Below are 23,071 nucleotides of genomic sequence, written 5' to 3'. Positions count from 1 at the left end.
TAGGAGTTTCTTTTTATGTTGTTGTCTACTCTAGCTCTTCCTCGTTAAAAATGAACGGATTGATATTTTTCTTTTATTGTTATTTTATTATTTTATTTTTTTATATTTTTAAAGTTAAATTTTATATAGAAATTTAATAGTGTGAGATCCGTTCTTTAATACTTCAATTTTAGCTTTCAATAGAGAGAATTATTTCATTTTTAATATCGTCAACTTGGGACTGCATCGATATATTTAGTTATTAACGCTTTTATCGGCCTTCTTCAATTGAACTCTGTGACGTTTTTTTTCTTAATTTATTTCTATCGATAGATAATTCTATTATTAAAAATTATTATTTATTTATATGTGTTGCATGTTAGTTGCCTCTAATTTTTTTACTTCAATGATATTGTATACTTTTCTATGATCATTATAATTCATTATCGTACCTTAATTTTATTTATTTTAATTTATTTCTTTTTTAATTTCGACTTTTATTTTTTATAGTCCTCTATAGTTTTATAAGCCTTTTATAAATACAATATATTTAGCATTAATAAAAAAATTATTAATTAATTTCTATATAAATTTATATAACAATTAAGCTTTTACGTTTTAAATCTATTTAACAAATTAATTATTTTATTAAAAGTGATATTAATTTACTATTAATTATTTGTTTTAATGACAAAATTACTCTTTATAGAAACCTACATCGTTTCTTTCCAGACTATATTAGACTTTTGTACAAGCAAGGAACGGAGTGACGTTAATTAATTTTTTAGTAACAAAATTACTCGTTACGGAATTTTACACCGTTTCTTTCCAGATTATGTTAGGTTTATATAAAAAAAAACTGTATAATATTATACTAAGAGTAATTTTGTCATTATAAATTAATTAATAATATATTAGAATGATTTTAATAGAACGATATGAATTTATTTGATAGATTTGAATTTGTTTAAAAAATTAATTTTTAATAGTTTGATTTTATAATATATATTCTTAAAATTATAAAATAATATTCTATTAGATCGTAACTTATTTGATTTTAAAGATTAATTTTATGGATTTATTTAGAAAAAATGTGAAATGATCTTATTTAATTTAATAAAAATTTTAAGTGCCGATTTAGATTTTTTGCCCTTTTAGTCCCAAACCAGACCGTAATCGGAAGGACGGAGAGTAGAGATGCGGCGATGCGTGTAGACCGGAATTTGCGCTGCCACGTAAGATGCTTTAAATAGCAAGGCGATCATACGATGGGATCAGATGAAAAAACAAAATAGACACTACAGCATGACGCGGATGGATAAGAATCAGCGTCGGTTTTTCTGTTTTTTCTTTCCCGCTCGTTGCTTTCAAATGATTTCAGCCCTTCATTTTAGTGATTGTCATCCAACGGTATTGACTGGGCCCACGTGTTGGATTATCTGAGTTGGCGGTGACGCTTTCCTTGTATTTACTATTTGAGTTATCGTTCTCGTTACGTTACTATTTTAGGGTGATCGATCAATGACGGCCGTTTGTTAAAATATTATTTTTTCTTAATTTATTTATCATGTAGTTTATATAATTAAAAAAAGTGATTATCTTTATTAACAAGATTTCAAATTTCCTAATTAAAGAATTAGTTTTTCTTATTGAAAAAAAAAAAAAGAGAAAAGCATAGCTGCCAACTTGTCCTTTGGTCTGTTGGTGCCACCTAATCCAGTGAAGGTAGGGGTGGCAGCCGTATCTGACCTCCCCTGGATGCCATATGACTGGAAAAGACCTAATTGGGACAGCCTTCCAACCATTCAACAACACACACAAAAAAAATAATATTATAATAAGAGGGTAATGAAAATTCCAAAAAACAAAATTTAAGCAGAAAATTTAGCTAACCATTTCATATTTCACTCTTTCAATTTTCAATCCTTTTTTTTTTTAAAAACTTCAATTTAATATTTTTTATTTTAAATAGTTATAAAAAAATAATTAAAAGAATAAATAATAGAAAATAAAAAGAGAAAAAATAATTTGATTATTAGATTTTTTAATCAATTTGAAATTATTATGAATTTGCAAATTTAGTAGTCAGGCAGAATTTAATTTTTTATTTGTACACTGTCACTTAAACAACATGTTGTTATTAGGGTGGGCATTCGGTCGGTTTGGTTTAAAATCGAACCGAATCAAATAAAATAAAAATCGAAATTTTAATATTTATAAAAATCGAACCGAATCGATTTTGGTCAGAAATTGAATCGAACCAAACCGGTTTGATTCGATTCGATTCGGTTTGATCGGTTTCAATTTTTAATAATTTTTTTTATTTTTTACACTTTATTTTTAATATTTTAAAATTTAATTAAAATATTTTAATTTTAATATGATTTAATTTCTCTATATTATTGAAAAAATATATTATTATTACTAATCGATTCGGTTCGATTATTTCAGTTTTTTTTTATAAAACCGAACCGAATCGAAATAATCGAAATTTCTGAAATTAAAAATCAAACCGAACCGAAATGTATAAAAAATCAAACTAAATTTTTAAATTAATTCGGTTCGATCGATTTTTTCGATTTGAACCAAATATTGCACACCTAGTTGTTATCAAATTGTAACCAAATGCGGATACTTCTAAAACAAGATGTCCTTCTACTTTGTTTTCTCTTTTCAATTATTTCACATTTTCTTAATTTATAAGGTATAATTATTCATTATTATATTATGAAAAATTATATATTAATTATCATGTGATTTGAGTATTGGATATTATAAAATGTGTTATATTGAATTAATGAGTGATGTTGATATTAAAGTAGAGATATTTATATTATTTGTATTATTAATTTTCATTAAAATAGTTTTAGTTCCAAAAAATCTAAAATATCAAACAAAAATATTAAAATATATTTCTTGAAAAGTAGCTTCAAGTGAAATGAATTTTTTTAATTACTAAAATATTTCATATGTTTTATAAGTTATTTTTAAAAATTTAGGAATAGAATTATAATTTTAACTTTAAAAAACTACCTCCTTTCTAATATTTTCCTCGCTTTATCCATAACTATTAAAATATTAATCCATTAAACATGTACATACAATATAATCCAAACATAAAAAACTTTTAAAAAATAATTATTATATACTTTTTTATTTTTAATAATTTTACATACAATTTTTTCCTAACTTTTTGGTTTTAATATTTAATGTAGATGTCTTATAATTTTTCCCACACTTAACCCTCACTTTCTCCTTTCCGTTTCTCCTTTTTGAAAGATATAACGTCAGGTAAATTACATCACTAGTTTAAAATGAATACAAATATTTTATTTAAAGTTTTAAATTTTAATTTAAAAGAGAATTCGATTCGAAAGATATCATATTTTCAAATCTATACAATTCAAATGAGAAACTTGATGCACTTCGAGACTTAACCTGATGAAAAGTGCATCTTGATAGGTCTGAAAGGAACCTAATTCCTATTTTAGAAAAAAAAAAAAAAGAAACTTGATTATATAATAAAAAATATAATTAAGAAACGGCTGCGAATTGACGAAGAATTGAAGATTTGCCTAAGACAAAAGAGAAAAAAAACAAAAAAACAAAAAGGTTTTCTGTGTCTATGAGGGGGCAAAAGCCTTCCTTTCCAAATTTGTTTATGGAGAATTTACCTTTGGCATTATTGCCTTGGGACCCACTTTCATATTATCCACCCGCAAAATTTATCAAGCATTATACTATTTGTAAAATTATCAATATTTTATTATTTCTTAAGGTGTGGAGAAGAGTGTGAAGTTAAAAAAAGCAGTACCTGTGGTGGACACCGGACAAGTTGATTTAATTTAATTTAATTTTAAGTAATTGATAATTATTTTTTTTTATATTTTTAAAGCAGAATAATTAAGGAGATAATAGAAATCACAAGTCTGAATTGCTAAGTTTGACACCCTGCTTAATTGTGTACTTGCACTCAAGTTCTTGCTTAGCAGCTTCTCATTCATTGTCCCATATACGGAAAACAAAAGAAAGAAGAAGAAGAAGAAGAAGAAGAAGAAGAACTCTTGTCAAGCACAGGCTATTAGGAAAAGGCGAGCAACAAACAACGAATGATGGGTACTTCTCAATCGTCTATGATCATTCACCGAGATATTTTCCATCTCTTTGCCTCACTGTTGCACAGGCTATGTAGCTTGAAAACGTTCTCTCTCTCTTTTTCTTCAGCTCTTTGATTCAACCCACAATTCACTTCATCAATTTCTATTTCTTCTCAAGCCTGATTTGTTTTTTTGTCGGAGTTGTGCCACATGGGATTGGGCTTGATTTGCAAAACGAGGATACAGAATTTCAAAGGGGATCAATCCAAATGGAATCACACTTGGCTCTGATTGAACAATCGTTCAATAGTTGTTACTCTATCTGGGCAAGACAAGTTCTTGATGAATTGCCTGAAAGTTTTACCATCACAGATCCTTGCATCTCCGGCCACCCGATTGTCTTCGCCAACAGTGCGTTTTTTAAGATGTTTGGCTATTCTAAGGACGAGGTTATCGGCCGAAATGGAAGGATTTTTCAGGGGCCTAAGACTAACAGAACCTCCGTCCTGGAAATCCGTGAGGCGATTCGGGAGGAGAGGGCGCTGCAGATCAGCTTGTTGAATTATCGAAAAGACGGCACGCCGTTTTGGATGCTGTTTCACATGAGCCCTGTTTTTAGGAAGGAGGATGGGAGAGTCATTCACTTTGTTGCGGTTCAGGTGCCGATTTTGGGGACGCAGAGATTAAACGGGTCGAATTTGAGTGAGGAAGGGTCCGGATTTAGGGCGATTGTGTTTGGTTCGTGCAGGAGAGAGGTTTGTTCGGATTCTTTGGTGGATTTGGGTCGGGTTTTGGCATTGGATTCGGATACTAGAGGTATATATTTCGAGGTCTTAGTGGGTTTCTTTTGAGTATGAGCTTGCTACACATTGTGATTGGTTTAATTTTTTTGTATATTACAGGATTAGATTTTGAGGAGCCATGTGAAGCTAGTGAGGCAGAGAAGCGAAGAGCAACATCTGCCATGAACAGTATTTTGTCTGTGCTAACTCAGGATAGCGTGTCAACTGGTAAATCAGTTTGTGGAAAAAGATGCAGCTTTCCTGGAGCAACCGTTATCAGTTCTTCTTTAAATATATCTCTTGGTAGAATCAAACAAAGCTTTGTATTGTGAGTTGTTTCAAGTTCCTATATATGTTGTTTTACTGCGTAAAAATGTCGTCTTTACAAGATTGCTAACGCCTCTGCTTTGTGCTTTTGCTCCATATATGTGCCTTTGCATTTGCAGGACGGATCCACACTTGCCAGATATGCCTATAGTTTATGCGAGCGATGCCTTCTTGAAATTGACAGGTGCTCAGAGCGTTTATGATAGTCATACTTCTCAAAAAGAATTCGCTTTTCATGGTTAATTTCATTGGTTGACAGATTGATCTGTAGCTTGCGGTGTATGAATCCCTGAACAATGTGAAATTGCTCAGCTAATTGTGCATTTTGTTATGCCTGTAGGTTATGCTAGGGATGAAGTATTGGGGCGCAATTGTAGATTTTTACGTGGAGTCGAAACAGATCCCTCAGTTCTTGAAAAGGTATAAATTTCCTGCTTTTCCATTTTCATCTTGTGTATATTATATTTATGCCTCTCTTACGACTTGTAATGGGGGTATTCTTGACTGAAAACTTATGGTGCTGCTGGATGTTTTTTTCAGATAAAGGAAAGCATTCAAGCTGAACAAGCTTGCACTGTACGTATCTTAAATTACAGGTTGATACTTTTAACTATCATTCAAATGTTTTTGATGGAAACGGAGTTATGTTCATTAGTCCTTGATGATGGTTTTCCTCTTTTAATAGGAAGAATAAGAATACATTTTGGAACCTTCTTCACATATCACCTGTTCGTAATGCTACTGGCAAGGTATTTTGCATGTGTAAACTTCTTTCTTATCTTTCATATTTTCATTGTTTGATAAGTTGATAGCTTTAAATTCTTTGCTGTTGAACTAATGTGCATCCTGATTCAGAGCAGTGAAAAAGAGTAGTTCATTTCATTTTATTTTATTCTAGTCAACTTTGTACTTCATTTTATTTGACCTTTTGATGTGACTGTCAGATAGAATTAAACCTTTTTTATTGTAGACATTGAACTTCAGGCCATGTACTGGTTGTCAACTAGTCATGAAAAGGGGTTGAGTATGCTTTATATTATTTAGGGAAAACTTCCTACATGTTACGGTAGGTTTTCTGGCGGTGCAAGTAGCATAAAATCCCAAAGTATTCTTAATGAACCTAGGGATTTCAATCTGTATTGCATGGTTAATCTTTATTTCCACATGTTCTTTTCTCTATAGGTAGCTATTGCTGGTTGTATGCAAAAATAAAATAAAATGTCAGTTTGCACAGGTTTTTTCTTAATATTCAGAATTAGGAAATGAGTGCTGCTGAATCTTTTTTTTTTTTTGCATGTAGACAAGATATATGTAGAAAATTTAATTGTATATTGAGGCTTTATACTTCTAGTAAAGGTGATTGGTTTAGAAATGGGTTTTATATAGGTGGATCCATTTCCAAAAATATTAATGCTAAACTGAGAACCTCATCATTTTAAGTGGAAAAAATTATACTTTTCTCGTTGCAGTTGCGTCCCTCTCTCAATTCTATGCTGCCCCCTTTCCATCCTCCAACACCCTCTATTTTTGTGTGTCCAAGATAGCCCTTCAAAATCATCATCAAAATCACCTAGATACTCTTGAAGCTTCTATCTTGAAGTCATTTCCAATGCAGAAAAGATATCTTGTCATGTTTTCTTCCTCAGATTAACGATATGGCTGTGTATGTCTCCTTCCCATTTCCTGAGAAACATGGCTCTCCCATGATAGGATGATCAAGCCAGTGTGCTACTGTGAAAATCATGTTTTTCGAACCAAGATTTAATGTGCAGCTGGAGTGTTGAGCTTGGTCATAGATATCTTGCTAGTTTTGCTTACCTCAAATTGAGGTGTGTGGTTTAAGAAAAAAGAATCTTACTACAGGGCACTAGATGATCAATTTGGTTAATGAAGAATTTTGGGGAAGTTTATAGTATTCTTGTATTTCACTCTTTTTCTTTACAATTGATTTACATGAATATTTATATACAAAGAATTATATTTAAACAGGAAGCAAATAATCAAATAATAATTACAGATATATTTAAGGATCATAATCAAATCAAATCATATCTTTAGAATCAGCTAGAACCAGCAAATAAGTCAACACTCCCCTCAAGTTAGTGTAAAAATGTCGCACATGCCCAACTTACAAATCAGATTATGGTACATCTTATTGTTGAGCCCTTTAGTGAACACATCCACAAGTTGTCCAGTAGAAGTCACATGAATTAAGTTCAAGACACCGTCTATTAACCTTTAATGAAGTGCCGATCAGTCTCAATGTGTTTCGTCCGGTCATGTTGGACTGTATTTTGTGTTATACTGATAGCAGCTTTATTATCACAATACAAAGTTATCTTGTTTTTCTCGGGCAACATCAACTCCTCCAATAACTTCTGCAATCATAAGAGTTCACACACAACTTGGGCTATTGCTCTGTATTCTGCTTCAACACTTGACCGAGCAATGATATTTTGTTTTTTACTCCTCTTGACAAGGTTCCCTCCCACAACTGTGAAGTAGCCAGAGGTGAATTTCCTGTCATTGAGAGATTCTGCCCAATTTGTATCTGTAAAAGTTTCAACTCGGAAGTGACTAAGTTTGGAGTAAAGAAACTCTTTTCCTGGCACAGACTTTAGGTATCTCAAGATGTGAAGTACAACTTGCATATGAGTCTCGCGAGGGTCGTGCATGAATTGGCTGACTAAGCTAACAACATAGGCTATATCCGGTCGAGTGTGAGAAATAAATCAACCTTCCTACCAATCTCTGGTATCTTCCAATATCCACAGACTTACCAGTTCCTGCTTCTGGCTTGTGATTACTTTCAATGGGAGATTCTGCTGGTTTACACCCCAACATACCAATTTCTTTCAAAAGATCCAGAATGTACTTTCTTTGGGAGATGAAAATTCCTTTTTCTGATCTAGCTACCTCAGTACCTAGGAAATATTGTAATTTTCCTAAACCTTTGATTTTAAATTCTTGAGCCAACAACCTTTTTAGTTGAGCCATTTCTTTTTTGTCATCACTTGTCACTACTATATCATCAACATACATAATAAGAAGGGTGATTTTACCCTTGTGATGTTTAATAAACCGAGTGTGATCAGCATTGCTCTGTCGATAACCAAAGGACATTATGGCTCTGCTAAACCTGTTAAACCAAGTTCTGGGAGATTGTTTTAGTCCATACAAAATCTTTTTTAACCTGCACACATTTTCTTGTGTCTTCTCATCAGCGAACCTAGTAGGGATTTCCACGAACACTTCTTCCTCTAAATCTCCATGGAAGAAAGCATTCTTTACATCAAACTGTTGCAAGTCCCAGTCCAAGTTGGTTGCGCAAGATAATAGGACTCTAATTTAGTTCATTTTTGCAACTGGAGCAAATGTCTCTTGATAATCCACTCCATAGGTTTGGGTGAATCCTTTAGCAACCAATCTGATATTAAATTGTCCAATTGTGCCATCAGCTTTGTGTTTCACTGCGAACACCCATTTACACCCAACGAGTTCCTTTTCAGGTGGGAGAGTGACAAGCTCCTAGGTCTTATTTTTAGCCAATGCTTTTGTCTCTTCAAATATTGCTCCTTCCATTTAAGATCTGCAAGAGCTTTTTTCCAATACTGTGGAATAAACACAGAGGATATAGACAAGGCAAAGACTCTATAGGAGGGAGACAAGATTCATAAGAAACAAAGTTATAAATAGGATGTTTAGTACAAGATTTGATCCATTTTCTTTATGCAATAGGTTTATCTAAGTCATTGGAGCATTCAAGAGTTGTGGGTAACTCACTAGAAAAAGATTCTTGACTCTGAGTAGACTGCATAATGGCTTCTTCTACCTTGTCTCTCCTCGAATATCTCATCAAATCTGACTTGTCCAAATGTCCAATTCTCTCCCCCTGATTGGACATCTCCCCTGTCTACTAGAACTCAAACTCTCTAGCTGAACTATATCATTCAGAATCACAGAATTCAGGATCACCTCTTCTTACTCATTATTCTCCCCCTGAAGAGGTGAATGGGTGGTACTGAAGTAGGGTTCAATTTCTCGGAAGGTAACATCCATACTGACAAAGTATTTCCTAGATGGAGGGTGATAACACCTGTATCCTTTCTATGTCGGAGAATACCCAGCAAATACACATTTAAGGGCCTTGGAGTCCAACTTCCCTGTCGTCCTAGTATGGACAAAACAAACACACCCACTCAAATACTTTTGGTGGAACAATGTATGAATTCTTCCCTTGTAAAACCTCCAAAGGACTCATAAAGTCAAGACCCTTGAGGGGCATTCTATTGATAAGATCAGCAGATACAAGACTGCATATCCCCAATATGCTTTGGGTAGATTCATGGTGAACATAAGAGATCGAGCTACCTCCAATAGATGCCTATTTTTCCTTTCAGCAATACCATTTTGAGCACTAGTATAAGGACAACTAGTTCGGTGTACTATCCCATTATTCTCCAAATAAGCAAAAAAACTACTATCCATGTATTTTCTTCCATTGTCATTTCTCAAAATTTTCATTTTAGTATCAAATTGAGTACAAATCATCTTATGAAAAGACTGAAAACAAGAAAAGACATCATTTTTAGCTTAGTCAAATAGACTCACGTCAATAAAGGTGACAAACTATCGATTATCGGATAAGGAGATAGCTTGAGTAGGCCTCCAAACATCAGAATAAATAGTCACAAAAGGAATTTGGCTTTTATTATAACTCAAAGGATAGGAGGGTCTAGTGTGCTTAGCATACTTATACGCATCACAAAATAGAGAACCAAAACTGAGTTCTAGCAAACAAATTAGCATAAAGTTTTTCTAAGACAAAAAATGATGGATGCTCTAACCGCCTGTGCCACTGTATTATTTCCTAATTGACATCCTTATTTTCTCCAAACAGACTTGAGATATCGGAGAACCTAGACCACCTTCCAACATGTATAAGCCATCATGCAGCCTACCATTGCCGATCCTCTTCCCTGTGTGAAGATCCTGAATAACACAATGATCAGGAAATAATTCAATTTTACCGTTAAGAGCATTAGTGATAGCATTGACAGATAAAAGGTTGATAGGAAAGCAAGAAACATGAAGGACAAATGATAATTTAATATTGGATGTGCAAATAACAGAACCTGTTCCGGATATGGGAGTAAAAGAGCCATCAGCAATTCTGATACTATCTTTGGTTAGAGAAGGAAAATAATTGAGAAAGTCTTTAGAAGAGCCTATCTTGTGTCTATTCGCACTAGAATCAATAATCCATGGAACATTATCAAGAGTTCTGGAGGTACCCCGTTTCCTCCACGGCCTCTAGTGGGACGATCATATAACTTCCAACAAGTCTCCTTGGTATGTCTCAGTTTCTCACAAGTCACAGTGTAGGTGATTTTTCTCAGAATTTGGAGGTTGCAGTGTGCTCAAACTAGTAATCAACTCAGCCTTTCCAACTGGTGTAGTATAGAGTATAGCATGTCGATGACTTTCCGCTTGTTGAATATGGGCGTGGGCCTCTTCTAGAGAAGGAAAAGGAATTCTTTCTAACACTTGGACCCGAATTGGATCATATTCGTTATTCAACCTTGCAAGAAAATCACAGACCCGCTCTTTTTCAATTATTCTTTGAAATTTGACTGCATCTCCAGTGCAGTCTGCCTGGAAGTCTTGATAGTAATCAAGTACCTGGCATAAACCACATAACTCAGAATAAAATTGGGAGATGGTCATTTCTCTTTGCTTAGCACCATGGATCTTATTCCGAATATCATAAATTTGAGCATCATTCTCAATCTTGGAATAAGTTAAGGACAAAGTCTTCCATATTTTTGCAGTAGTATCAATTAACAAACAGGACTTAGAGATATGAGCTTGCATAGAGTTAAGTAACCATGTCATAACAAGATAATTATTTGAGTCCCATTGAGGAAAATCTGGATCACTCTCATCCGGTTGCTTCTTATTACCAGTGACATAGCCCTGCAGTCCTCTAGCCTTGATAAACAACAAACAAGACCTTGACCAAGTAAGATAATTGGTTCAATAAAGTTTTATGGGACTAATTTGCAAGGAAGAATTATCAGAGTTAGGAATCGAGACCCTTTTACCTTCTGCCATGGTAAAGATAAATGAACCGTGAAAGAATAGGGGTTATCCAAGGTTGTACACACAAGAGAGCCCAACCGAATCATCAAAAGACTAGGTAGCGGCACAGGAAGACAGGAAAAAAGGTCAAAATCGTCGCTGGAGTGATCGGAGTGGCGAAGCAGCGTCAGGTGATGTATCACGCGCCGGGAAAGGAAGGCGCGTGAGCCTCACGCACGGGCTTTTCCGGCGTTAGAGCTGGCAGTCGGGCTGGCGACGGTCCAGCGATTCCCCTGGTGCCGGCGATGAGAGGTGGAAAGGCTCCTAGATGGGTTAGTACTAAAAATGTAGATCTAGGGTTTTGAAACCTTAATGAGAAAAAAATTGAATTTAAACCCTAAAATCAATAAAAAAAACTCTAATATCATGAAGAATTTTGGAAAAGTTTAGAGTATTCTTGTATTTCACTCTTTTTCTTTATAATTGGTTTACATGATTATTTATACGCAAAAAATTATATCTAATCAAGAAGTAAATAATCAAATAATAATTACGGAAATAATTAAGGATTCTAATCACATCAAATCATATCCCTAAAATCAGGTAGAATCAGCAAATAAGTTAACAGTTAATTATAGAATTTCTTATGGTATACTCTGTCCAAATGATTCTTCTATTATTTAGGGGTAGCAAAACACAAATGGTAACTTTAATCCCTTCAGAGATATAATAATCTGAGGTGTTTTCTCTAGACAATGCTTAGCTTATTTGAATATGGGGGATATTAAGTTGTGTGATGTAGGGACTTGGGAGAGAAATGTTGATCAGGTTATTCTGGTTCCCCTTTTTTCATTTTATTGGCTCGGAACATGTTCCTGTTCAGCTATATTGGACAACCTCAAATAGAAACCATTTTGGCGTCTTTTAGGTTACTTCTCTTCCTTTTATCCCCTTAATTGAAATATTTCTCAGCACGTGCATGTGGCTGCTCTTTAAATTATCCCCATAACAATACTGTTCCTCTCAGAATCAGGATAACATGCAGTTCATGCTCACCCTCTTAACCTATTGGTCATGAATAATAACTCTTGTTATATCTCTGTTTTCTATAACTTCCAGAGATAAAACATTATAGTGGTCCCATCTTAAACATTGTGACAGATGAAACATCCCATCAACAATGTGATATGGAGAGGTATAGAAAAACATGGCTTTTTATTTCAAAGGGGCTGTGACCACAGGATAGATATTGTCATTGTCAGCAATTATAGCATTAATCGGGCTGGTTAGCTGCCGTGGCAGGTAGCCCAAGGTTTATGAAACATATTGATACCCCATCAACATTTGGCTGTTTATTAGTTGAAGGTTCCATGGTCCCCTATTTCCCTGCTTGTTTAGTTTTTCTATGAGAAGATTCAGAATGGTACCACCATTATCCTACTGTGATGGTAAGTTGCAATACTTTGATGAAGAAATTTATTATTGAAGATGGCTGTAGTTCTTGTAGTTAGAAATAAAGGTGACAGGCTTACCCATCTTTTTTTAGATCCTCACTTTGCAGCAAGACAATAATGATTTAAAGGATTTTTTTTTTTTTTTTAAATTTTTGATTTGTTTAGTAGTGACCTCACTCGTCTAGAACGTTGTTCCAGCAGATGCCAAGGGGAGTGGGAATCTTTTTGTACTAAGCTTGTAGCAAGACACTAGGTGTGAAATTGATGTGATACTTCCAGATAAAGATTTTAATACTATTTTAGGATGAAATTTGGGAATCAACTTAAGCTTTTTATTACTTCTGGGTACATAGGTTTGTCATAAGCAATTTGATTGATTTGGTGTTAGGTTATTATTTATCGAATATGATAGTACTGAATTTATAGAAATTTGGTTTCTCATTTCTTTGGCTTGATTCAGTATTGAAAATAATAACTGAAGACAGAGTTCTCATAACATTCTAATTTTCAATTTCCAAAAAGTTGGACGTCAATAATTGAGAACATTAGATTGTCCGGGAACTGCTGCTGTTAAGCACATAAAAATGTCTCGGCGAGTAGTTCAATCTTCACTAGTTTTGTTTTTCTGGTTCAAATGTATTTGGATTCTAATTTTGAGAAGATGAAAGCAAACACTGTGATATACTGATGCAATTGTTGTTTTTCATAATGGATACAGATAGCATACTACGTGGGTGTCCAAATTGAAGAAGGGTGTAAGAGGCAGGACTGGCATGGATTGAACCCTGAGATGAGGCAGCGTAGTTGCGTAGGTGCGGTGAGGGTAGCTGTAAGGAGTTCATCAATTGGTGCCGGCTCCTCTAAATCATAGGATATAACTTCAAAACCCATACTTTGCTTCTCGTTACTGGATTTGAAACAGAGAGAATTAATACTCACCCTGAAATTCAAGCATCTCATCTTGTAAAGGCTGGAATTGGGAAATAGTTTGATGGAATGGATTCTTGAGATTCTCACATTGTCCATATATGAAAATATTTTGAGGAATCATATGTGTTTCAGCTATTAGAATTCCATGAACTGAGATGTGCTATGTTGTCTATACGTCTCTGAAAGCAAGCTTTTAATCAGGCTAGAAGATAAACCTAGAACGCTGATTATTTACAAGGGCTTCTATAATTGAAATTTGGAAGGGGAGTAAATAGAAGGGATTTTGTTTGGAAAATTAGGAGCCTGCAAATCCAAATGGTTGGTTTTTGGTTCAATTGGATGTAGCTTGATGGTTCTATATGATCCTAGCTGAGAATTTAAATCAATATAAAACAAATATAACTAATCTAAAACTTCAATAAATCCTAAACTTCAATTCAATCAAAACCCATTAGGATATAAAATTTTAGAGTACTAATGATTATATATGACAATTCAATAATATTATAATACGTAAAATAAAATAAAAAATTAAAAGAGAGAAGTTGATTAGGCAAGATCATCTTCTTATCTAAATCATGATGAAAATATATGTCTAATTATTATTTTCACATATTATTAAAATAACTACAATAATTTAATATTATATTATATTTGTTTTTATTAGCGGGAGATGTAAATTAGATTTTTTTTTATTAATTAATTGTTATTACGAAATTATAATAATTTATGATTAATTTAGCAGTTGGCATATAAAAGGATCATGCATGCAACTGAATAAACCATAAATACCTGCACTACAAAGAAAGCTTCTCGCTCTTTTTATCTCCTCCATTACTAAAATCGTCGAGCACCTGCCAAATCCTAAATCCATCTCTGCATCTGTTAAACCCTAAGAAACAACTCCAATGGCGATCAAGGACCTTACTTTTCTCATCTTTCCTCTTATTTTATCTTTGCTTATGCTCTGCTCGCAACATTTTGCGCACAGTGCATCGTTTTTCTCCACCACAACAGGCGGCCGATGGGCCATTCTTCAAGAAAGCATAGGCATCTCCGCCATGCACATTCAGGTTCTCAAGAACAACAAGGTCATCATCTTTGACCGCACTGATTTTGGCTTCTCCAATCTCTCTCTCCCAAACGGCATTTGCCGCTGTAACAATGAAACCATCAGACACAAAGACTGCACTGCGCATTCCGTCTTATACGACATCGCTTCCAACTCAAACCGTCCTCTCACCATCTTAACCAACACCTGGTGCTCTTCCGGCGCTGTCGATCCCAACGGCACTTTTATCCAGTTCGGCGGTGACAAAGAAGGTGAGCGCGTAATTCGTGCGTTCACCCCTTGTGATGATGATTCTTGCGACTGGGTTGAGCTCTCTAGGCCTCTCTTTAGCCGAAGATGGTACGCCAGTAGTCAGATACTCCCTGACGGTCGGATCATCGTCGTTGGTGGCAGAAGGGTGTTTACCTACGAGTTTTATCCCAAGACTTCTCAAACGGGGGATAATTTTTTCTTGCGTTTCTTGGTGAAAACCAGAGACCCACAAGAAGAGAACAATCTTTATCCCTTTTTACACCTCTTGCCCGATGGGAATCTTTTCATTTTTGCCAATAATCGATCGATCTTGCTTGATTATACGAGAAACAAGGTGATCAAAGAGTACCCAGTTTTGCCCTACGGCGCTAGGAACTTCCCATGCACCGGCTCTTCCATTTTGCTTCCTCTCCAGTTAAACAGAGGGACTGACGCGGCTGAATTACCCGAGGCGGAGGTGATGATCTGCGGCGGCTCAAAGCACGGCTCCTATGTGAAGGCTTACACGGATCAGGTTTTCGAGGAAGCGTCGAGGACGTGTGGGAGGTTAAGAGTAACAGACCCGAAACCCAGTTGGAGCATGGAGCTCATGCCCACTCCACGGGTCATGAATGATATGTTACTATTACCCACCGGTGCCGTCATCCTTATCAACGGCGCCACAAATGGCAGCGCGGGATGGAACGACGCCGTGAACCCAGTTTTCCATCCGGTTCTTTACCTCCCTGAAGAGCATCCGGCTCAAAGATTCGTGGTCATGAACCCATCGGACATTCCAAGAATGTACCACTCCACAGCAGCGCTTTTGCCAGATGGAAGGATCCTAGTGGGTGGGAGCAATCCACACCCAACGTACAACTTCACAGCATATCCGTACCGGACGGAACTGAGTTTGGAGGCGTTTTACCCGCCATATCTGGACCCACTGTACGCACATCTAAAACCAACGATTCTGGGAGTGAAGTCAACGGGGGGAACGGTGTCGTACAAGGAGATGTTCTCCGTGACATTCGTGTTGACGTTTTACCGTTCAGATTTGGGGATGTCGGTGGTAATGATGACGCCGTCGTTTAACACTCACTCAGTGTCTATGAACCAAAGGATGCTGGTCTTGAAGTTGGTGAACGTGGAGAGACTGTTAGCTTATGGATATAAGGTCAACGTGATTGGGCCCACAAATGTCAATGTGGCCCCACCTGGGTATTATATGCTTTTTCTGGTCAACGCTGGCATTCCCAGCCATGCTGTTTGGGTTAGGGTGCGCTGAAAAACAATACTGATCTAAATTTGTATATGATGCTTAGGAGGTCAGTTTAGGCATTAGATAGAATCACATGTAAAGCAGAATGTACATTTGTATGCAATTTTCAATTTCAATTATAATCCTCCAGAAAATTTCTCTCTTGTTTCCTTTGGTGCTCAGCGTCTTTACGTTTTTGAAGAACTCACCTCGCTGATACGGAAGTTAGAGCATGCATTTCGTCGAACACCTCGCTAGGACAACTATTTATTGTTTTTTCAAAAGCTCCAAAGGGATGATGATGATTTGTGTCATATAATGAATTACCTAATTAATCGTTTTTGCACTACATCCCTTTGCTGAACTTGATTTTATATGTCATAATATTTTCTTGTCGATTCCTTGGAATTAGTTTCTTTTGGTGGGTTACAGTGACTTTGAATGAAGAAAATCAAGCTAATTTTTTACATATTTTGTTGATTTGTGGCTTACTCTTGCAATTTTTTAATATAAAATGGTGGATGCGCTTGCTGAATTGTAATGTTTAAACTTATTCAGATTCCAGTTTCTCGCTTAACTTTGCTTCTTTGGTGGCTAGGTTGTAATACTTGGAACAAAATTTCCTGTATTTTGATGGTGCGCAAACTCCTTCACTATTCAGATGTGTTAGAATTAGTTATGACTAGACGATAATCACTTGATCAATTTTCCTTAACAAAATGAACTAGCTGCTTCCTCGCTATTACATGAGAAACAGTGATTAAAGGGTAAAATTACTCTAGACCCTTTCTCTGAAACTGGCTCTGCCTTAGTATCTGAATATCCCTCCCTTGTACTGGCCGGCAAGCAAGATCCAGCAGTTCATCTTATATACAGCAAAGGGATTGCTTAGCGTAACCATTTCATCTGCTATACACAGGGCGCTCTGCTACATCGAATTTTGATTTTGCTAGTTACCTCTTGTTGATCTATATTTGTACCAGTTGGCCCAGAAAAGGTAATGCAAGAAATTCACAGCGCTTAGCACGCACATCAGCCAGTAGAATCGTTCCAGGTGATAGTGATTTATGTTGTTGCCTGAGAGCCATGGTCTGTGTGTGGAGTTATCTGTGACATTGTTTACTAATGAGACGATTACTGAACTCAGGTAGTACCCCATGGCCAAGGATGCCCAAGAAAGAGATGTTGCTAAGGATTTCATGCCTGTGGGTGCCTCCGTAAAGAAAAATTCCAACAGCCCAGCCAATGTGAAAAGATCTGCTGATCCCAAGAATAAGTACTGGAAAGCAATCCAGAAGAATGTGATGGGCAATGGGTCAGTCGAGTCTAGTAGTCCTGAATTTGTGGCAACTCTCTTCCGCTTGATTTCAACGACAGCTGCCACTCCCATTGCTACTATAGAAAGAACTAAACCAATGCCTATTCTTTGCAGATGAGAGATGCCCATTTCGGATTTAGTCACTTTCCTGGCGAATGGGATAATGAAATGGTCGTAAATTGGTGCTAAGATCATGATAAAGACCAAAGGAAAAATGGGAAGGGAAGCTGGGGGTATCTTCAAGGAACCAAGCCTTGTGTTCATGGTGGCAGCTTGTTGTACAGAAAATGTGGAGAGCTGAGCAAGGCAGCAATTAAGCATGATGGTGCAAGCAAATATAGGTAAAATCTTTATCACAACCTTAACTTCCTCGACTTCCTGTACTGTGCACGCTAGTGCTGAGTGGACTGGTGTCTTCACCACTGCTCTGTTAAGACAGCTGAAGCTTTTTGTAGCAGTTTCATCAGTGGGTGCCATTTCTTTGGAATTTTGTTTTGAATCCTGGTCGGCTTGGGTTACATTGAAAGGGCTAGCGTTAAGGTTCGCTACGGCATTGCTTGGAGTGCTGCTTGTGGAAGCGTTAATAGCAGCAGCAATCAAAACCTGTTCAAACAAAATCATTAAGCGATGAATTACTTGGAACTTTTCTTCAACATGGTAGTTAAAAAGGCCATGGGAACCTGTAGCATATACCTTGAAAATAGTTGTGAAGGGACTTCCAGATGGTATCTTATTCCTGTAAATGGCTGAGCCAGCGAGAAAGATAGGGATAGACAAGAATATCGCAATTGTTGAGATTCCAAAACCCCACTCCCACCCTTTATTGTCTTCAATCCACACAACAAAAGTGACAGCAATTAGGCCTCCACATGAAAGACAGAAGACAAAGTAGTTAAAGAAGGTTGATCTATGCTTCCTTCCTTGTGGCGTGCTCTCGTCAAATTGCTCTGCCCCATGAGCTGGGAGCGACCCCTTTATCCCTCCAACGCCAAGCGCCACCAGATACAGCCCCAAAAACAGCATTGCAGCCTTTGCACCATCCACTTCTTCGCATGGTAAGTTGGGGTTGGCTGGGTTGCATGCTGGTGGTTTCAGCGAAGGAGAGCGAGCTTGCACGGTGAGTATCACCAACCCCTGTTCCAATCAAAATTCATTATTATTATTATCATCATCATTACTCGATCTTGAAGCATCTTATTCAACAGATCAACAGTTAGCTTAAATAAGCAAATGTGGTCCTGGGGCCACGTGTTGATCACGAATTCAGCTGTTGGACTCATATATAGAAGAGGACTATTAAATATGAAATGTCACATTTGAAAATGTTTGTGCTACCTAGTGATATTTCTAAATACAAGACACAAAAATTACTTTCTACTAAAAAAAAAAAAAAAAAATTCCAATCACACAAATTCCAATCCTGTTACGTGAGATTCCTTGCTTCTTGAGCTCTCCTTCGTAAATGTGAGAGTATATTTCTAGACTTTACTATTTGAAAACTGATTCATATGATTTTGATTATAATATGAATAAAAACTTTAATCCCTGCAATGGTGAATGACGTACCTAAGCCTATACATGCGTGTATGTGGCTGTCAGTAGCTTGTATGTAAGCCCACAAATACCAAAAATTGAATAATTAATCCACAATTCCCATAGCCCCCATGGCCAAGGGTGGGCAGACCAAGATTACCGTATCTACGACAGAGACGGGTCCTGGTGCCTCCACAGCTGAGGAGATACACGTGGCGTGCAAATACTACTGGAAAGGGACACTTGTCAAGCAGCATTAGGTGACCTTAGTGGTGTTTGGCTACCAGTAGAGACAATATTTGGAAGCAAAAAGGACAAAATTTCGACATCAATGAACAAAAATTTAGAAGTTTCTATTCGTCCCAGCAAAAACACAGCACGACTATGGCCCACTAAGTCCTTTATGAAAATTATACAGTATAAATAGAAAAATCCTATAACACCCGGAGTGTCTATATCGATTCAATATTATAGTAACACATAATTTAAAATTAAAATAAATTTTATTTAAAATATAGCAAATAAATAATATTATTTATTAAATAAATGCTTTTATGACAAATTACATCATGAAGGGCTGGAGGTTATGCTGAGGAAAAAGTTTCCATTGATTAGGGATCAAAGTTGAGCAACACAAGCAAATTGGTGTAAAAAAGTGGAAGCTGACAACATCACAGCTCATATATCTCCAATCGCGGCGGTGCCTTGTTAACTGTGCCTGCTCTTCCTTAAATTCATCTGCGAGTCTTAGGATAAGCTTTTCCATTGGTTTGTTTTTTGTTTTTATTTTTATTTTATTTATCATGCCCTTATCACCTCGACCTTTCATATACATCAGAGGCAAACTATACTCTGTGTACTATCGCAAATCAATTACTATTTAAACATAAAAAATAATATAACTTATATTGATTTGTGATTCTATATAAATAATTTTCTATCATATATTATATAATTTTTAATTGTATAATTTTCTAAAAAAGCATATTATTTCTTTAGTATTCAATCAACAATTAAAAAAAAAATCTAGGATAAGAGATGGACTAAATAAACCTTCTGTTGCAATGTCATGATTGGAGCTAATGAAGAAAAAATTTGCCAACATTTTCCTAAATCTTATGATTGGGATTTGTTCCATTTCCTGCAACACACACACTACTATTCTGGCTGAGACATGGTCCTGTATAAGTTTGTACTTGACAGTTCTTCTAGGAATTTCAGAATCATCAACGTTTTCCCATTTTAGCAAAGAAATAAATAAATCAAACTCCTAGATAAACAGGACGAATCAAGAGAGAGAGGGAGAGGGAGAACCCAATTCATCGAGTAACTAGCAGAAGACTAAGGAGAGAGAGAGAGAGAGAGAGAGAGAGAGTAATTACCAGAAATTCGATGGCTGCACTTATCAGGTAGATGAGATAAGTTGTGAAAAAAGCATCTGATAGAAAACCACCAAGAAGAGCTAAAAGAAAAGCAGTTCCCATGAAATTCGTGACATTATTAGCCGATCTAGATGGAGATAAGTGCATGTACTCTGATAGATACATCACCAAGTTGCTTGCATTTGCCAGATATGCCAGGTTTTCCAATATCTCCACAACTGCACTCCAAAATTACCACATAACCCCACAATTTTCCTTCACTTTCTCTCGAGAAACAAACAACAAAAAACATAACCCAAAAGCTGCTGTTTGGCTGCTCAACCAAAAAGAGGAAGGCATATAGGACTTACCCAATACGAAGGAGGCGGCGAGCATGCCCCCATGACGGCCTCTGAGCGCAGGCCTCTTCTTCCAGTCCACATAGCCATCCCATCTGGCCAGCTGCTGCTCTTGTTCTTGTTCCTGTAATCAGCAAACAGTTAAAACTCACGAGAGGAAAGCTAATATAAAGCCACCCAATTAAACAAACAGGAATTAATGGGAGAGAGAGAGAGAGAGAGAGAGAGAGAAAGACTAAAAAAAGAGCAAGAAAGCAAAGAAAAAAAGAAGAGGAACCCACCATTTCTCTCTCTGTCTCTCTCTCTCTCTCCCTCTCTCTTTTCGAGTTGAGAGGTTGGATCTACGGCGAGAGGAGTTGTTGAGTACAAAGAGAGATGAGTGGTGGATGGATTTAAAGACCGAGGCGAGAAGAATTAACGAGATGGTCCAAACGGGACAGCATGGTCTGAACCCATTTAAAAAATGACTTAATTAATTTGATTCTCTATATTACTAGGAATTTTTATTTTCCCAAATTGATTATGATATTTGGCTGGGCAGTCCATTTTCCGAATATAAACATGTTAAAAAGAAAAGTGAAAGTTCTTCTCAAAAAGGGTGTTTGGTTAATAAAAATGGGTATTTCCCAAAATAAGGCAAAAGATGGACATTGAAGCATCAAATCCTCCTTCCAAATTCAAATACAAGATAAGCCTTCCCTTGTTTGACCATATTATAAAATTTTATTTAATTCCTAATCTAAAGTTGCTGATGCTTCACCTTCATAAATTACACTATGCTAGCTTTCACCTTCCAAATTCAATTCAAAACTATAGTATAAAATTTTTATAATATAATTATTATATATACGGCAGTTTTAGAAAAAAATTTTATTTAAATAAACAGTCAGATTTAAGCTTTTTGACACACCCACTAAGCTCCTCTTTCACCACCACCATCAGTGGTCAGATCAAGAGCCATGTTGAAGCAGAAGACCTAATCATGCAAAAAAAAAAGAAATTCAAAGCATATGTACTTGCTTGAGATGATAGAATTTATTAATTTTGATATTTTTATTGATTGCCCTTTTAGGATTATTTCAATCTCTGACTTGTTATCACTCTGTTTTGTTAAGAAAAATAATAGATTTTCTTATTTGGAGAAGATGGGTTTCAGCCACGGGAATCTTCAACTATGAAATATAAAATTGAGTATTGATGTGCTGGGAAGATTAAGCCTACCAAAAATATCTGATCTCTTTTTTTATTTGATAGGTCAATTTGCATTTTGATATTCAATTAATTTGATTTTAATTATAATAATAATAGTAATATTATAGTAATTTATTTCATGCGGGTATGGGACAATCCAACTACTAGACATGGAGTGTGTGGACCAACTCCTACTATGTTTTTGTTTCTTTGTTAAACATGTGTGTTATCATTAGGACAAAATACTTTTGTAAGCTTGGAATTAATGAGGGTGGTTATGGAGTGGGACTTGGGAATTTGAAATCATAAAGTTAAATAAATTTTTATAAAATTATATATAATTTTATTTTTAAAATTTTGATAAATAAATCAATATAACTCAAAAGTAGATTAATAAATCTTAAAAAATATATATAATTAATAGCAACTTTTTAATATAAAAAAATAATTATTTTAATATAAATCTTTTTATTATATTTATTTACCGTAGCTATTAAGTATTTACTTTTTCGAATATCCAAAACTCTTCATTAATTTAGCTTAGTGTTATCAAGACCACAAGGACTAAAAAAAACTCTAACAATATTCACCGCTATAAAAAAAAATTTTTTGGGTATTGCATAATAAAATAAATATTTCATTTAGTACTTATTATAGAGTGTGCTTAAAATATAAATATATTTGATAATATATAAATAAAAAAATAATTTAAATTCGTGACATGAAATTTTAAAATTTAAAAAAATTATTTAAATTTTATTTTATTTAATCTGATGAAATAATAGTAAATTTGATTTATAAAATACTAAAAATAGACCATCGATACTAACCAAAATTCGGATGAAAAGTCAAATTTCTTTAAATTTCATACTACAACAGTATCAATATAGCATGTCTCACAATTAAAACATGAATTAATTGGTTTCACATTAATTAATTAATTATCCACGGTTAAATAAATTACTTAATAAATATATCGAAAAACTCTTGAATCATATTTGATGAGATATGTCACAAAGAACGTAAATATAACTAGAGATATATATACATCTAATACGGTCTAAATTTTAGACATTTTTTGATTCACTGAATTCA

At 35.2% G+C, this 23,071-nt stretch overlaps 3 protein-coding genes across 4 annotated transcripts; 2 read left to right on the top strand and 1 right to left on the bottom strand.

Moving 5' to 3' along the window:
- Positions 1-3,901: 3,901 nt before the first annotated feature.
- On the top strand, positions 3,902-13,770 carry LOC110615237 (protein TWIN LOV 1). Of its 2 annotated transcripts, none has more exons than XR_002487925.2 (7): positions 3,902-4,892; positions 4,979-5,186; positions 5,305-5,369; positions 5,526-5,605; positions 5,726-5,761; positions 5,871-5,934; positions 13,439-13,770. XR_002487925.2 is itself a non-coding variant. In XM_021757016.2 (7 exons), the coding sequence occupies exons 1-7, from the start codon at positions 4,346-4,348 to the stop codon at positions 13,589-13,591; spliced, it is 1,173 nt and encodes a 390-aa protein (XP_021612708.1). In that variant the 5' UTR covers positions 3,902-4,345; the 3' UTR covers positions 13,592-13,770. The 2 variants fall into 2 exon arrangements, 1 of the variants encoding a protein (XP_021612708.1); XM_021757016.2 differs by having other exon boundaries at positions 5,726-5,781.
- A 152-nt stretch (positions 13,771-13,922) lies between these two features.
- Positions 13,923-16,764, top strand: LOC110615600 (aldehyde oxidase GLOX). The gene has a single exon (XM_021757566.2). The coding sequence runs from the start codon at positions 14,559-14,561 to the stop codon at positions 16,239-16,241; it is 1,683 nt and encodes a 560-aa protein (XP_021613258.1). The 5' UTR covers positions 13,923-14,558; the 3' UTR covers positions 16,242-16,764.
- A 133-nt stretch (positions 16,765-16,897) lies between these two features.
- On the bottom strand, positions 16,898-21,227 carry LOC110615599 (protein NRT1/ PTR FAMILY 4.6). The gene is made up of 5 exons (XM_021757565.2): positions 21,067-21,227; positions 20,798-20,909; positions 20,448-20,665; positions 18,226-18,666; positions 16,898-18,135 (listed from the first exon to the last, which is right to left on the bottom strand). The coding sequence occupies exons 1-5, from the start codon at positions 21,067-21,069 to the stop codon at positions 17,164-17,166; spliced, it is 1,746 nt and encodes a 581-aa protein (XP_021613257.1). The 5' UTR covers positions 21,070-21,227; the 3' UTR covers positions 16,898-17,163.
- Between the last annotated feature and the right edge of the window lie 1,844 nt (positions 21,228-23,071).

The sequence above is a fragment of the Manihot esculenta genome, chromosome 5, assembly GCF_001659605.2.
Source record: "Manihot esculenta cultivar AM560-2 chromosome 5, M.esculenta_v8, whole genome shotgun sequence".
Classification (NCBI taxonomy): domain Eukaryota; kingdom Viridiplantae; phylum Streptophyta; class Magnoliopsida; order Malpighiales; family Euphorbiaceae; genus Manihot; species Manihot esculenta.
This window is presented reverse-complemented; position numbering and strand designations above follow the sequence as displayed.